The sequence below is a fragment of the Tamandua tetradactyla genome, chromosome 15, assembly GCF_023851605.1.
Source record: "Tamandua tetradactyla isolate mTamTet1 chromosome 15, mTamTet1.pri, whole genome shotgun sequence".
In the NCBI taxonomy this organism is placed as follows: Eukaryota; Metazoa; Chordata; class Mammalia; order Pilosa; family Myrmecophagidae; genus Tamandua; species Tamandua tetradactyla.
Window position 1 is genome coordinate 28089692 of NC_135341.1, and position 15413 is coordinate 28105104.

General features: G+C 47.9%; 1 protein-coding gene across 6 annotated transcripts in view; it reads left to right on the top strand.

Moving 5' to 3' along the window:
• ARHGEF3 (Rho guanine nucleotide exchange factor 3) overlaps nucleotides 1-15413 on the top strand; it is a 390935-nt gene that overhangs the window by 21041 nt on the left and 354481 nt on the right. For 2 of the 6 annotated variants that reach the window (XM_077128937.1, XM_077128935.1), the window contains exon 1: nucleotides 5293-5416. The exons of the other annotated variants lie outside the window; for them this stretch is intronic. Coding sequence is in view for 1 of the 2 variants with exons in the window: in XM_077128935.1 (XP_076985050.1) it covers nucleotides 5374-5416 (43 nt within the window). In the remaining variant the exon portion in view is untranslated. Of the gene's footprint in view, nucleotides 1-5292; nucleotides 5417-15413 lie in introns of those variants that run through there. 6 annotated transcript variants of the gene reach the window in all.

Sequence of the window (15413 nt, forward strand, 5' to 3'; positions counted from 1 at the left end):
CACCTCCCAGCCTGTAGGTACACTTAGTGGGCACTCAGGTCTGGTGGCCAGGTGCTGCCTTACATTGACCCCATGCATAGTTCTACTAAATCATTTTGCAAGTAAAGAGGACTTTGACCCACGTGCAATTATCAAAATTGTCTTATGGAAAGTGTGGAATGGAAACTTTATATAAGATGGAGCCCTTTGTTTATAAGTTTGTGTCCAGCACCTGTCTCAAACAATACAGATGAATGTATTTGATTCTCTTGGGCTATATGAGGCAAGGTGAGTCAGATGCTTCTGGAGAGCTTAGTAGGTAAAGGACTGGGGTGTCTGGGATGTTGTATCTTCCCCTGGGGGTTACAGAGATTGGTCTTTCTTGTATGTTTGGTTTAAAGTCACAGCTGACAAAATTTTACCCTAAAAGCACACACCAGCCACACCTAACTCACACCATACCCCAAAATAATTCTAGATGAAATAAGAACTTAAATGAAAAGACAAATCAATAGAGCTTCTAGAATATAATAGAGAAGAATATCTGCAGGGAGTTGGACCCAGGCACAGATTTCTTAAGACAGAAAAACACTACCATAAAGGCAAAGGTTCATAAACTGAAGTTCATTAAAACAAAAAACTCTTCATCCAAAAAAACACCATCAAGAGCATGAAAAGGTAAGCTGAAGTATAAAAAGATATTTGAAATACTTATGTCCAACAAAGGACTCATATCTAGAATATATAAAGAACGTCTACAAACCAAAACAAAGAAGCAAACAAAAAAACCAAACAACTCAATTTTTAAAAAAGACAAAAGTCTTGAGCCTACATATCACCAAAGAGGATATTTAAGTGACCAATGAACATATAAAAAGGTACTTACCCTTTGAAGTCACCAAAAAATTGCAAATTGTAACCAGAATGGGATTCCATTATGTACCTACCAAAATGGCTGAAATTTAAAAGACTGACCATAAAAGTATTGGTGAAGATGTGGCGCAGTGTAACTCTAAATTGCTATGGGAATATGAATTGGTAGAACCACTTTGGAAAATTGTTTGGCAGTACGTACCGAAATGCAACACATGCCTAGTTATGCTGCAGGAATTCCACTCCTAGTTATGCTCCCAAGAGAAATGAGTGTGTATGCACACCAAAAACTTGTGAGTGTTCATAGCAGTTTCATTCATCATGACCAAATGGATAAGTAAATTATGGAATACCACTCAGCAATGACAAATAACAAACTAATGTCATACCCGACAATATGGATAAATCTCACTGATATGATGAGTGAAAAACGCCAGGTGCAAAGAATCCATTCTGTATGATTCTATTTATATATATATTTCAAAACAGGCAAAACTGATCTATGCTGCTAGAAGTCAAGACAGCAGTTACTCTTGGAGGACATTTACTAGAAGGGGGCATCAGGGAGCCTTCTAGGGGCTGGAAATGTTCTATACTTTCATTTGGGTGGGTGATTACATGGGGTATAAATACATAAAAAATATTATTGAGTTGTGCACTTAAGACATGAATTTTAGATAAATTGTAAACTATTTTGTTGAAGTATATGTTGGGGGAAAAAATGCATGCCAGCCTTTTTCTAGAGTCCTTGAAGGAAGGTTAGGGAGATGAAACAAAGCCAGAGGGCAAGGCAGGCTGGAGGAGCAGGTGAGGAAGGAGGCCCAGTGAAAGGCTGTGTTTTCCCTGCTGGGGAGCTCGTCCCTGCTCCAGGTGCTGGCAGCAGCGACTGCTCCTGTGTGCTCCTTCTCACCCTCACCCATTTCGCTCTCACACCCTGGGGTGTGTGAGTACCAGCTGTGACCAGCCCCTGGCATGATCCTTACCTTGCAGAGAGCACTGGCACTCGGGAAGGAGGGAGGTTTTCCTTAATTCTGCTGATGCTTGAAGTAGGGTGCATCTCTCTGGTGCTTCCAGAGTGCGTTCTACTCAGACTCCCTGTAATGTCCCAAATTTAGATAGGTGAGGAGCCTGCCTGGTGGCCCGGTGTACATGCAACTAAGGAAATGGTGATGGTGGTTGGCGCTACTGGATAGATTGGAGGGGATCCAGCCAGGAGGTGAACCTGTCTCTGTTTGCCCGGGCACATCACCCTATACCCACACCCTGGGCTGATCCTCAACAATAAATTAAACCGGTTGTGTAGCTGGCCCGGGGCAGCCCGGAGAGGTCCAGCTGAGGCAAGCTGAATGGGCTGTGGTGCTCTGGGGGGTGCTTTGGGCTTGAGATCGTCTCTGGCCCTGAGTCCTGGGGCTCTAACAGTAGAAGGCCATGCTTGATTTCTAGGCCTACATGTGAAGTGGACAATGGAGGGTACATTGGGGCTAAATCTGGAGAGCTGAGAGCAGTAGCAGCACCATCTGTCTGGGATGTTGTGAGGATTCAGTGAGGTGATTAGCGTGGAGCTCTCAAAGCAGGGCCTGGCGCACGTCGGGGCGCGGCTGATGCTGGCAGTGGCAATGGTGAAGGGCGTTTGGATGTGATAAACTGGCAAAGCGCGTGGGTGCCCACGGGGCACGGTGAGTCAGTAAGGATGACACACCTCCACCACAGCCCGCACACGTGGGAGCGCGGTAAATTTTGCCAGCATCACTGTTTTTTTTTTTTTTTTTTTGTTATTCCATCATCTGAGCACAGGTCTTCACTCCTTATCCACAATTACAGAATCAAGGAAATCACAATTAAAAAAAAAATTGGTGCAAACTCATTTGATGGCCACCTGAGTTAATAGGAGATTATTTATGGTATTTGGCAGAAATAATAACGCGTGTAACTGCAGAAACATTTATGATTTGATTATGGGTACTGCCTGCTGGAGGTTTACACAGCATATTGTAATACTTCATATTTCTAAAATGCGAACAAATGATGAACGCTGAAACACGTCTTGCCCCAAGGTCTTGGGAAAAGCGACTGTGGACTGGTGGGCCTTCATTTATTTCCAGTTGTCCAAGTTAGGTTGTTTTCTCTCCTTTGCTACTCTAAAAGGAAGCTGCAATGACTAATCTTGATATGCATTTTTGTATTCATGTTTGTGGAACAGAATACCTACACTTGGAATTGCGGGGTTATCAGGCCTGCAGATTTTAAATTCATTCGCTGTTGCCAGGTTGCATTTTGAAGAGATGAGAGAAAGAGACTATTCCACGAGAAGTCTGTGAGTGAGAATTTGAATGTGACTCTCTCCTGCTTCATTCAGAGAGCCTCCACGGTTGAGGGCCCTGGGCTTACCATTGACGTGGCTGTCTGTGGAGTTACAGTTTTCCCTTCCCGATCCGGCCCCAGACCGTTTGCCTAGCCTCTGACAGCCTGGCCTTTCCCCTCCATACTCGGGCCTCAGAGCAGCTGCACAGCCCATGGTCAGTCACGGCAACTACCCCCCACGCCCCACCCCCTGCCGACACCCACTGTGGCAGAGCTGCCCCTCTCTGTGACCTTGCCTTCCAGGGGAAGTTGAGGCCCAAGTTAGTCCCAGGAGGTCACTGAAGGCCTCTCTGAACTGAGGGGGCAGCATTCAGACAGAGGGGACAACCTGTGGGAAGGTCTTGAGGCAACCCTGGGAGGAAGATTTGTGCCGTCAGAACTGTGGGAAACCCTTGCAGAGGGAGTGGCCTGGCTGATTGGATTTGCATTTTAAATACTGTGGGTCAGTTTATGGAGACTGTTAATACTGGGATTGGAGAGAAGGGGCAGCTGGGGGAAAGGTCAGGCCTTAGTAACTGACTGGGCCTAGTGGGTAAGGAGAGATGAGGGTCAAGGACACCTCTCAGGTTTCTGGATTTAAAAGCTGGGTGGATAGAGGTGCTGTTTGCTGAGCCTGGGACTCAGGAGGAGTTGCTCAGATGGCCAGGGTTCAAGTCCCAGCTCCACCATTGTTGGCATTACAACCTCGGGCACGCTCACTGCACTCCGAGTCTCACTGTTCTCACCTGTCAAAGGGGGGTGATGATAACCACCTTGTGGAGTTGTGGTGGGTATGAACAGTCCACAGGTGTCAGGGGGCTGACACAGAGCCGGTGCCGGGCAAGTGCAAATCTTTCCGTCCTTTGTGCCATGAAGCTGCCCTCATCTTCCTCAGACATAGCTCCTCTGTTGGAATTTCCTCCTTAGTTATCAGTTGCCAGATTTCTCTCTTCTCAGGCGTTGCTTTCGTTTTTTTCCCTCTGGATTCTGAGTCCCTTAGAACCCAAATGAACCACATGTGGGAGAGCCTGGGGCTCGGCATTTCTGAGAAGCTCCCGGGTGAACACCGCTGCCTAGGGCATTCGGCATCCCTGTAGGGCAAGAACTCTTCCTGGAGCCAGGCACATTGGAGATCCTGGGTCAGTGCTCCTGGAATGAATGAGTGAATGAATGAATAATGAATTGTGAATGAGTGAACCAGCAACAACTGTAAAGCCTACAATGTCTCATAGGTAAACCCAGCAGGCCAAACTGATCCAGTTTCCAGAGCAACCCAGGGCTGGGCTGGCTGCCCCAGACTCGCCTGGGTGGGATCTTTAAAATGCACATTCCCAGGCCCACCCTTGGAGATTCTGATTCTGCTGGGCTGAGTGTGACTTTGTGCTCGGATGATTTGGATGCCCAGTGTCAGGACACCTGTGGGCTCTGAACTTGTTGGGTCCTCCTGCCTCTGACATTCTGACTCTGTCACGGAAATTCTGACTCAGTCACAGTCCCTGGCCCACCCGCCCTGCTGGGCAAAGACAGTTTTCTTGGTGCTGGGTCAGCAGCGGGGGCTTCTGGGTAGTGGCTGTGGCTGCTCCCTTCCTGCGGTCAGCAGGAACTTACCACCACCACCTCCAGGCTGCTGTGAATGTCCCTCTATGGCCGCAGTAATGACACGAGGGCAAACGTCTGTCACAGCTGATGCCCATCGCTTTGGGGGCCTGTGCCCCAAATTTGCATTGGTCTGTGGTCTCATTCTCCTGCCAGCCCTTGGGAGGGGACAGTGGGAAACAGCTGCTCCCAGGCTCAAGTGTCAGGTTTGCCTCCGGAAGCATTTGCCCATTTCCATTGTCCGCCCCTCCCTGGATACAGAAGGATGATTGTAACCAAATGCAAGGGTCCTCCTTCCCCTCATCTCCCTGCCTCCTGCAAATCTCCACATGGGTTTTGTGGAAGGTGAGGTCTTGCTCTTGGCGTGTGCAAGTGTGCTGAGTGATAGAGGGCCCATCCTGGTGTAAGAAATGCCTCCCTGGTTTTTCTCCTCCCCGGCTAATTCTCCTCAACCCGAGCAGTAGGTGAAGGTTCAGCAGCCGGCAGAGCTGGAGGCTGTGCTGGACACGTGACTTGGCTGGCTGGCTCCTAGAGCGCTCATTCCTTATCATCTTTTCTTGTGTGTGTCTCTCGGAGAGGAGGTGCATGGCTCTGGAATCCTGGAGTGGATCTTGCAGAGCAGACCGAGGTTTGGGCTCCTGGAGTCGGGTGGGTGGGGCCCTGGGAGAGTGGGGTCGGGGAAAGCTGGATGGCTGAGGCCTCCTGCGAGTCTGGGCCGGCAGGAAGGGGTTGGAACACTTAAGGCTCACCCAGCGTTCCCGGCACTGAAGTCACTTCGTGACTATGGCTAAGGAAGCTGCTTTATTGTTTCCCAAGCTCTCTGTTGTGCCTGTACAGTCTTGCCTTTTGGGTGGGCCTGCAATGGTTCCTTGCTGGATATTTTTATATTCTCTGGAAGTTTTACTCCCCTTCTTCTCATCCTCCTGTCTGCCGGCATCTCAACTCCTGAAGCCTTTAAATTCTGTCTCCTGGTTCCTTTAACACAGCTGCCCTGGGTGATTCATTTCGGCAGAGGTTTCCCCTCTCACCTCCAACTCTGTAACACTTGCAGGACTGAACACGATGTTGACTCTGGAACTCATTCAGATAAGTTGTTAAATCTCTGCTTTCTCATATGACATACACACACATATATTTTTTTGTAAATGGGAGGAGTAATCACAGCACTTACCCTTACACTAGCCAGTCACTGCGCTGGCCTCCTCGCTTGCACTGTTTCCTTGAATCCCCACAAAAGTCCTATGAGGTAGACACCATTACAACTCCCATTTTACAGGTGGGGAAGCTGAGGCTCTGAGAAGCCCCTAGTCCAAGGTCTCAGAGCAGTTAAGTGGCAGAGGTGAGATTGCAGTCCCTACAGTCTAATTTAAGACCCAAGGCCTCACCTGCTGGTCTCCCCTGTAAGTGCTTTACAGTATAGGGGTTTTAATATCTCATGAAATTATGTTATCGTAGAATTACAGTATCGTGAATCAAACCCATTTAATATATGCAAACAAAACTAGAAACTCTTAGAAAAAAGGAATGAGAAGAAACCATTTAACCCCACTGTTGTACTTTCCTATTTTCTAAGTGTATGTTCTGGAGAAGGCAAGAGATTGGGGTAGGGGTGTGTGAATTTGTGGGTCCCCTAAGCTGGCCCATATCTCAGATGCCCCGACTAGTGTGGGGCTGGGTGTGGGTGTGGGTGTACACTCTGCTTGAGGCTGTCACGGGTCTGTATTTTCCTATCATACCAACCATCAACTTTATCCAGAGTGCGGCTCAACACGCAGCTGCCTGCTCCAGCCCTGGGGAGAAGTGGGACATGCTGGGTGTCCCGAGGGGCTTTCCAGGGGGAATTTGGTCTCTGCAGGATTTCCCTGCTCACTTCCGAATTTGGCTTCCAGTGTCAGAAGGCTGTGACTGGGCCTCTCCATTGCAGGGGCCTTCTCAGCCAGTGTTTGTGGTCGGCATGCAGACACGGAGCTGCGATCCAGCCAGAGTTTTATTCTGTGGGGAGTCAGGTTGTGCATTTACCAGGTGCTAGAGCCTACGGGATGTTGGGAGTGTGGGAGTCCTAGACCCAAGAGTCAGACTGACCCAACTGGTCAGTCTCCATTGTCCTTGGCCAAGCTGCTTAAGCTAGCATTGTTTCCTTCTCTTTACGCTATGGATAACAGTGTGCATCCCAGAGGGCCCATGTGTGACTTAATGTAGGGTACAGAGTATGTCCTTGGTATGTGGCCACCCTCCCACCCCTTCACCAGACCCCCGTAGATTTTAGTGTATTCTAAATTGTCTCCGAGTGGCTAGTACATGCAATTTCATGAACGATTATTTATAATTAGGTGCCTATGAGAGCTCACCTTATTTGCAAGCATTTCTCAAACATCCTTTAGGCAGAAAGTAGGCTGTACTTAAGCATTTGGCCTTTCAGGTAAGGAGTGATTAAGAGGCCAACTGAGCTACCATTCTCATGCTGAATCAGCCAGCATGGGTGTGAGTTCCATGAAATGCATTTAAATTAATGTCATGGATGGTGAAAGATCACATCAGAAAACCATTCTCTGCATGGCACTGTGGATAAGGAACCCAGTTTTATCTCCAATTGGACAAACTGGCACGAGGCCTTTCCTAAGGCTTTTTTCACAGCCGCTGTCGTCTCCCATTGGGACTTCTACTGGTGGGATAAGCACCCTTGGTTTTGTATGCTTACACCCTAGATCTTCTACTCACCAGCTCGGTGGTTCTGTGCAAGTCACTTAAACTGCCCTGTGCCTCAGTTTCCTCATCTGTGAGAAGGAGATAAGAGTCCTTACCTATCTTAAATTTCCAGGGCGGCCATAACAAAATACCACACCTGGGCTCTTGTCTCATGGTTCTGGAGACCAGCAGCCCAAGGTCACGCTCCACCTGACACCTACTGGGGAGAACCCTTCCTTGCCTCTGGTGACTGCTGGCAATCCTTGGCATTCTTTGGCTTATAGATACACATTTGCCACTGTCTTCACACGGCCTCCTCTCCTGTGTCTGCCTGCCTGTCTTGTGTCCAAATCTCCTCTTCTTATAAGAACATCTAGTCCTGTTAGATCAGGGCCCACATTAATGCAGTTTTGCCTCATTTATGCTAATCACATCTTCAAAGACTCTTTTTCCAAGTGAGGTCATATTTACGGGACTGACGGTTAGGTTTTGAACGTATGTATTTTTCTGGGGACATGACTCCACCTATAGGATGCTTACAGTGACGCCGAGAGGGTCAAATGCGATGAAGCACTGAAGCCCTCGGAGGGCACCTGCCATATAGGAAGGCTTCGTCCGTGTTGCCATGGTGATGAGGAGGAGGACAGTGATGACAGTATAGCACGGACGTGGTGCCCAGACCCCTGAACAGCCCGCGTGCCCACCCGCAGACCGACGGTGCTTGGTCAGCGTCCATCGTCCAGCACGCAGCACAGACGGAACACCTCGGTGTGCTCTGACCTGTGTCACACTCCCTCTACCTCTAGGTCCTCTGCAAGTTGATAAGCACACGCTCCGATCATCAGTGAAAACTTACTGAGTATCCTCTATAAACATTATTGCAGAGGCTTAGAGAGAGGCAGAGAGGTGCTAGTGGCTTTGTGTGAGGCAAGGTTTTTCAATTTTTTTTGTCATATTGGAATTAACTTATAGTATGATAACTTACCCAAGACCCCCAGCATATGACTCAGACAGGAAAGAAGGGGCCCTTATTGCCTAAGGACAGGCAGCCTGGAGCTGGCCAGGATATGGCTGTCAGTGGGCTCCTCGCTGAACCCTCTCTTCTGGGATCTGATCTTCCATTGGGAAGACTTGTGACGAGGCCCAGAGAGCTGACTCCTCCTCCACACTGCCCTCCAGCTCTGAAGGGAGCATGTGATGGAGGCCACATCCACAGTGTCTGTCTTTAGGTTTGCAGGGAGAAATGGAACTGCTCACTGCTGCTGCCTTGGCATGCTCAGCCACGTAGAGAACCAAGTGCCAAAGCCAAAGGCTGCCTGGTGAGAGTAGAATCCAAAATACTTGCTGGAGCAAGTAGGGTAATGGCATTAGTTTGCTATTTCCATTTCACCCTTGGGGCATCTTGACATTGTCTCCATACAGCGCCTAAGGTCCTTAAGGGCTTGAGTGGGTATTATGCATTTATGCCTCTTGGAATCTCCTTTTTTTGTGATTCTGGGGAGGCCGATCTCCACGAAGCTTTCTTCAGTGACATGATGTCAGCTCTGCAGCAGGTCTGTCTCATTTATCATGAGAGTGCAGAGGTATGCAATGAGCTGAATTTGTTCTTCCGTTCAGTGAGTATTGTCAGTGTGCTCTGAGGTAAGGTGCTACAGAGAATAAAACCCAGTCCACTTGGGGAGGCATGTGTGCACACGTCAGTGGGGCTAGGGGCAAGGGGGCGGTGCTGCAGGAGCACTAGGACAACATGGGAGACTCTGCCAAGCTCACAGAATTACTCTTGGAGGGTTTTGGGGACCCCATTTCTAAGTGCTTGTGGTAACAGCCCCTTGTGACCTCCACAGAATCTAGATTCCAGGAAGGATGGAGTAGAAATAAAAATAAAGATATATAACTATAACCAAGTAGGTGTTATTGGCTAAACATTGGACAGAGTTATCTCATTTAATTCTGAGGTTCTCAGCCCACTAAAATGTGATCCCATATTCCAGCCCTCTCTTGCTTCTGCTCACCACCCCCGCTCCTGTGATGGCTGGCTCCTCCTTGCCATTACTTATGCTGTGCCCTTTATCCAGAGTGACCCCTGCTTGTTGGCCTGGTAGGCTCTTATTCTTCCCCAAACTCAGCCCAAGCATCACCTCCTCTGAGAAGCCTTCCATGATTCCCTCAGGATGACATAAGTGCATCTCTCCATTATTGCTTTGATCACATTGTACCGTAACAGTTGGTGTTTTTAAACAAACTTTGAAACGATTTCAGTAACTCCAAAATACACACTTTTATTGTTGTTCTTGTAAAAATGCAACTGACACAGATGCAACTGAAGCCTGCCTTAATCTCCAGCCAATCCCATGTCCCTCAGAGGCAGTCATTTAAAAATAATTTGGGATAAATCTTCTAAACTTTTAAAATGTATTGACATATATATCATGGTGTGTTGGTAAATGGTTGACACCCAGTTCTTGGGAACGGTGGATTGGGGAAGGGGCATGATTTGTAGCATTTGCCGATTTCCAGGGTGAAAAACTCCCACCATGATGGCCAGTTCCAAGCTGCCAACATGACATGACTGAACATAGCGTTGGAAAGAGAGGTAGAGGTTAGCTCTCTCAAGCTGGTAGGCACCAGCTGCGGTAACCTCTACGAATATATAGTGTGTTTTTGAATAGAAACATTATAATACTTACGGTATTGTTCTTGCTTTTTTTCTTATAGTATCAAGTTGATCTGTTTTCCCATGACAGTGCATCTAGTTCTCCCTTATTATTTTAACTGCTGTGAAGTATTCCAGGCCCAGCAGTCACTTATTTACCCTGTCCCCTGTTGATGGACACTTTGGTGGTTTTTCCTTGGGTACATCTTCTCAGTCATGTGTGTCTCCTGGAGCACAGGCACTTACTACCTGTATCCACATAAATGCTTTGACAACTTCGGTGGAAGCGTGAGGACGAGTGGATGCTTGAAAACCACAGCAAGCGGGCACTTCTGGCGCTGCTGCACCACGTGGGGACGGGAGCGCCCCAGGCTTGAGCTGGCCACCAGCATGTGGTCCACTGCCTGATCCCTCTGTGGTGGCCCGGCTGCCCAGCCATCATCTCCGGTTCAGTTTAGTGGCCACCACAGCCTTCGGGGGTGGTGGCCCTGTTTTTAGCTGAGGGCTCTGCACTATATTTCTTGGCAATTGGGGACGTGAGATCATCTAGGGTAAGTGGACTGGGACTTTGGGTCTAATCAGCCTTCAGCTTGGACCTTGTCCCTGACCCTGAGATTGCCAGTCAGTGAGAAAAAAATGTATCCAACTCTCCCCCTGCTCAGATAAAAGCCTAGAGTACAAACGCTGACTGTTGTTTGCTGATAAATGGTTATAAAGCCCCCTGACTGCCAAGCATGATGCAAAATAAGGAACACGTGGCACTTTTGCAAACCTCTCCAGAGGGCGAGTCCTGTTTTGAGATCTGTAGATGAGAAAATTTATTTGGTGAAGAGACTTGATTTGTTGTTATTTGTGTACTGGTAAAGGCTTCTTTAAAAAAAAACATGGACTTTTTTTTTTTTTTTTTAGGTTACTAAGCATGCCACAAGTGTTTATTAAGCCCCGGCTATGTGTTTAACCCCTGATTCAGGTGGGGAGCATTGCGGAAGCAGAGTGGGTCTGGATTAAGAGCATGGGCTTTGGATTCTGATTGCTCTTCCTGTGATGAGCTTTGGGACCATGGGCAAGTTAATGAGCTCTTCTGTGCCTCAGTTTACTCCTGTACGAAAGAGGGTTTGGGATAGCATCCACTTCATAAGGTGTGGGGAGAAGAAATGAGATAACGTGTGAGGAGCACTGAAGGTGACAATTGTAGGTGCTTCACAAAGGCTGGCAGTTATTATTAGTAGTATTTATTTTAACCTAACATCAGCAGTTCACATGCAGTGAGAACGAGGAGGAAGGAGGGGAGAATTGAAAGTGGAAGTCCTGGTTTCTGCTCTTGAGATATTTGTAGTCTGGGGAGATTCAATTAAGGCCCTCATACTATTAGCAGTGAATGCGGTGATGGTAGCAAATAGGTCCAAACCTGCTCCAAGCCCTAAAGAAGTTGTAGTTCCCAGTGGGGTGTTTGTGTGGGGCTCCTAGGAGATGAGGCTAACTGTGGGCATGTCAGGCTGGGGGTGACAGGACACACACAGGGTGTGTCGGCGTGTCAGGTTGGTGACAGGAGCAAAGGAGCCAAGAGGAGGGCACCATGTGGCAAGCATCTGGAATCTTCCATGTGAGTCCGGCAGGCAGTGGTTGGCAGGGAATAGGGTGTGGAGGAGGTCAGCTTCATCCAGAAGTGAGCTGACACAGGCCTTTGGAGTGGAAATGGGAGGAGAAAGGCAGAGACATTTCTTAAAGCTTCTCCTTGAAGTGTAACATCCCCACGGGATATGTCACAGATCGTAACTGTACAGCTTCATGGATTTTCACCAACTGAGCTCACCGGTATAAGCAGCACCCAGATTAAGGATGAGAAATTTACCAGCACCCGTCTCCCAAACTCTCCCAGCTGCTACTCCCCATAAAGCCACCATCCTGGCTGCTGTCAGCTCAGACAGTTGCACCTGTTTCTGTTCTTCATGCAGATGAACTCTTTTAGCATGTACTTTTGTGTTTTGTGTCTTTGGCTTATCAGTGTCTTGTGGGAGTCATCCTTGTTACATGTGGTTGTAAATCGTCCATTCCCTTTGGGGTGAATTAACACCATTTATTTCATTTATCCTACAGTTTATGAACATTTGGGTAGTTTCCATCGTGGGGCTGAGCAGGATGAGTTGTTACCTTATGTGGCAAAGGGGACTTTGAAGGTGTGATTAAGTTAAGGATCTTGAGACGGGGAGATTCTCCTGGGTTATCCAGGTGAGTCCAGTGCAATCCTGAGGTTCTTTGAGAGGGAGGAGGGTCAGGTTCAGGGAAGGAAATGTGGGGATGGAAGCAGAGATGAGAAACGAGAGAGGTTTGGAGATGCTACACTGCTGGCTTTGGGGATGGAGGCAGGGGCATAAGTCAAGGAACACAGGCTATCTCTAGAAGCTGAAAAGGCAAGGAAACAGATTCTCCCCTAGAACCACCAGAAGAAATAGCCCTGTGACCCATTTTGGGTTTTTGATCTCCAGACCTCTCAGGTAATAAATTTGTGTTGTAATAAATGACAATAGGAAATGAATACGGGGCTGCTATGCATGGTGCTTCTAAGAACATTCTAGCACGTGCATCTCAGTGTGCATATGTACAGGGAGCAAATACAAGTTGAGTAGCTATTTCCACAGTCTTCCAAAATGGTCGGACCAATTTATGTTCCCGCTGGCAGCAGTGTGTGAAAATCCTGGTTGTTTCACATCCTTTCCCATGCTTGATGGCTCTGGGAAGAGAGATTTTTAAATGAAGAATTGACAGGACTTGGTGTCCAGTGGACACAGTGTGTCTTGCAGGAGCTCGATGCTCAGTAAATTCTGGCCCATGATGATCCTGCCAGCTGAGAGGAAGAGGTCAGTGGCAACGCCACAGTTTCTAGCTGGGGAGAATTAGAATTCCTCTTTCAAGGAAGTGACTGGAATCGAAGTCCTGAGTGACCTTAGATTAATAAAGAACTTTCCACCTGCAGAGTTGGAGCAGTGTTTATCTCAGCTTCATAATTTTCTGCTTAACCCAAGCGAGTGGTGAGTGTCACATGGTGGGGAAAGCACATGCTTTGTGGTCAGCCTGCTCGGAGTTTGAGAAGTGCCCTCATTTATGTGCCATGACCTAAAGCAGATTGATAACTTCTCAGAGCTCCAGTTGCTTCATCCGTAAAGTAGGTGTAATTCTGACTTCTCTATGGCATCCTGGGTGAGTGTGCTGGGCCTCTGTGTGCTGAGCTCCTGCCCTCTGTCTGTAAATACGAGGCACTGAGTCAGCAGGGGCCATGGTGGTTACTGACAAAGGTATGAAGCAAAGACATTCTGTTTTACTGAAGTTGACAGCTTCAGGTTCAGGGTGTTCCAGCCGAGTGGCTGCCCTGAAGGGAGACTGAGAATGTCCCCCACTTGGAATGGCTGGGTGGGGGGAGGGTATCAGGCTCATGTTAACCCCTTGAGGGCCTTATAAAGACACTGTCCCCCACAGCTCCATTCCTGAAACTGCTTTCAAAATCATTCATTTTATTTTTCATTTCTTTGTTCCATCATTCATTCAACAGTTACCACATTTTACTAAACATATTATAATGTAGTGATTGGGAACACAGGCTCCTGGCTCAAATGCCTGGTTCAGGTCCTGAGTTTCCCACCTGTGTGGCCTTTGCCAAGTCTTAGCCTCTCTGTGCCCCAGTTTTCTGCCTCTTAAGGCTGATGTGAGAGTTAAATGAGATTCAGTGCCTGGCCCTTGGGCATCCCTCAGTGCTAGGGTACAGGGATGTGGGTCCCTAACTTCTGTTCTTAGCTACAAGGCTGGAGGTGATGGTTTACTGATGGTCGTCTACCTTCCCCAACACTGGGAGGAAAAGACCTAACCCCCTGACCCAGCACTAGCTAGCTGGCCCCTCAAGGGTGGGCTCTGACCTCTCACGCTGCTTGGGAAAGGTGGCTTTGAAGAGAGTCCTGTTGGCATGATTTTGGGATGTAAGTGTAAAATCCCTTTGCAGCAGTGACCATGCTGTGGAAGAGTTTGCTACAACTGGGAGATCGTAGAGGCTGAGATGAGGCGAGTGGTCCCAGCTGCTGGGTTTCTTCCCTCTCTCTTTGTGGCGGAGAGACAGTGGCCGCCTCTGGGACTCTGCACTCAAGCCTCAGCACCGCCCACTGCCCCTTCCCTTGTTCTTCCAGGATCCACATCTTCACTTTTGCCTTATTCCAGGCCTCCTCAAATAATGCATGTGTGCCTCAGCTGATGAAGTTAGCTCTGATGGAAGCCAGAGCAGCTGGCCCCAGACAGGGATCCAGATGCTAAAAATATCTCATGGTGTGTTCCCTGCAAGTTAAATAAAAGGGCAGAGTTGGAGACCGTGCTGGGGGTTCTCCCCAAGCATGGCTTGGATTGCACGGGTCTGCCCACCTGGATCTAAGTGTCCATGCAAATGGTGCTTTCGCTTGGGAGAAGGTCAGATCCAAGGTGGTGCGGGTGGAGGAGGCCGGGCTGGAGATGTGGTCAAGCAGGCTTGTGATGCTCAGCAGTCAGGACAGCTGGGCTTTAAAGACCACAGCAGCCCGGAAGATTGTGGGTGCTCAAAATTACCCTGAACACCCTCCTCCGGGAGGCACTGCAGTGGAGACCAGCACACCACCCTTCAGTGTGGGTCAGGTCTCCCAGCACCAGAGGAAGCAGCTGCTGTGTGTTTGGGGCCATGTCTACAAACAGAATCCGTCTTTTAATCCTAAAACTCCACCCTGACTGGTGAGGAATGTGGTACCTGAGCTTTGCAGAGGGAACCTCAGAGTCATGCCTTAGACTCAGCCTGGGACAGATGCCCATGGCATGGGACGGTGGATGGAGCCCTCCACGCCACTGGAATGGCCTCTTCTCTCTAGCTCTGCCTCTCTGTCACTATAACTTTTTATTTTTTCCCATTTTTTTATCATTAATTTTTTTAATTATTTTTAAACATGACAACAAACACAAACGTTCTTACCATATGATCATTCCATTCTACATATATAATCAGTAATTCACAATATCACATGGTTGTGTATTCATCATCATGATCATTTCCTAGAACATTTGTATCAATTCAGAAAAAGAAATAAAAGGAAAACAGAAAAAAATTCATATATACCATACCCGTTACCCCTCCCTTTCATTGATCACTAGCATTTCAATCCACTAAATTTATTTTAACATTTGTTCCCCTTATTATTTATTTTTATTCCATATGTTTTACTTGTCTGTCAAAAAAGGTAGATAAAAGGAGTATCAGACACAAGGTTTTCACATCTCTATAACT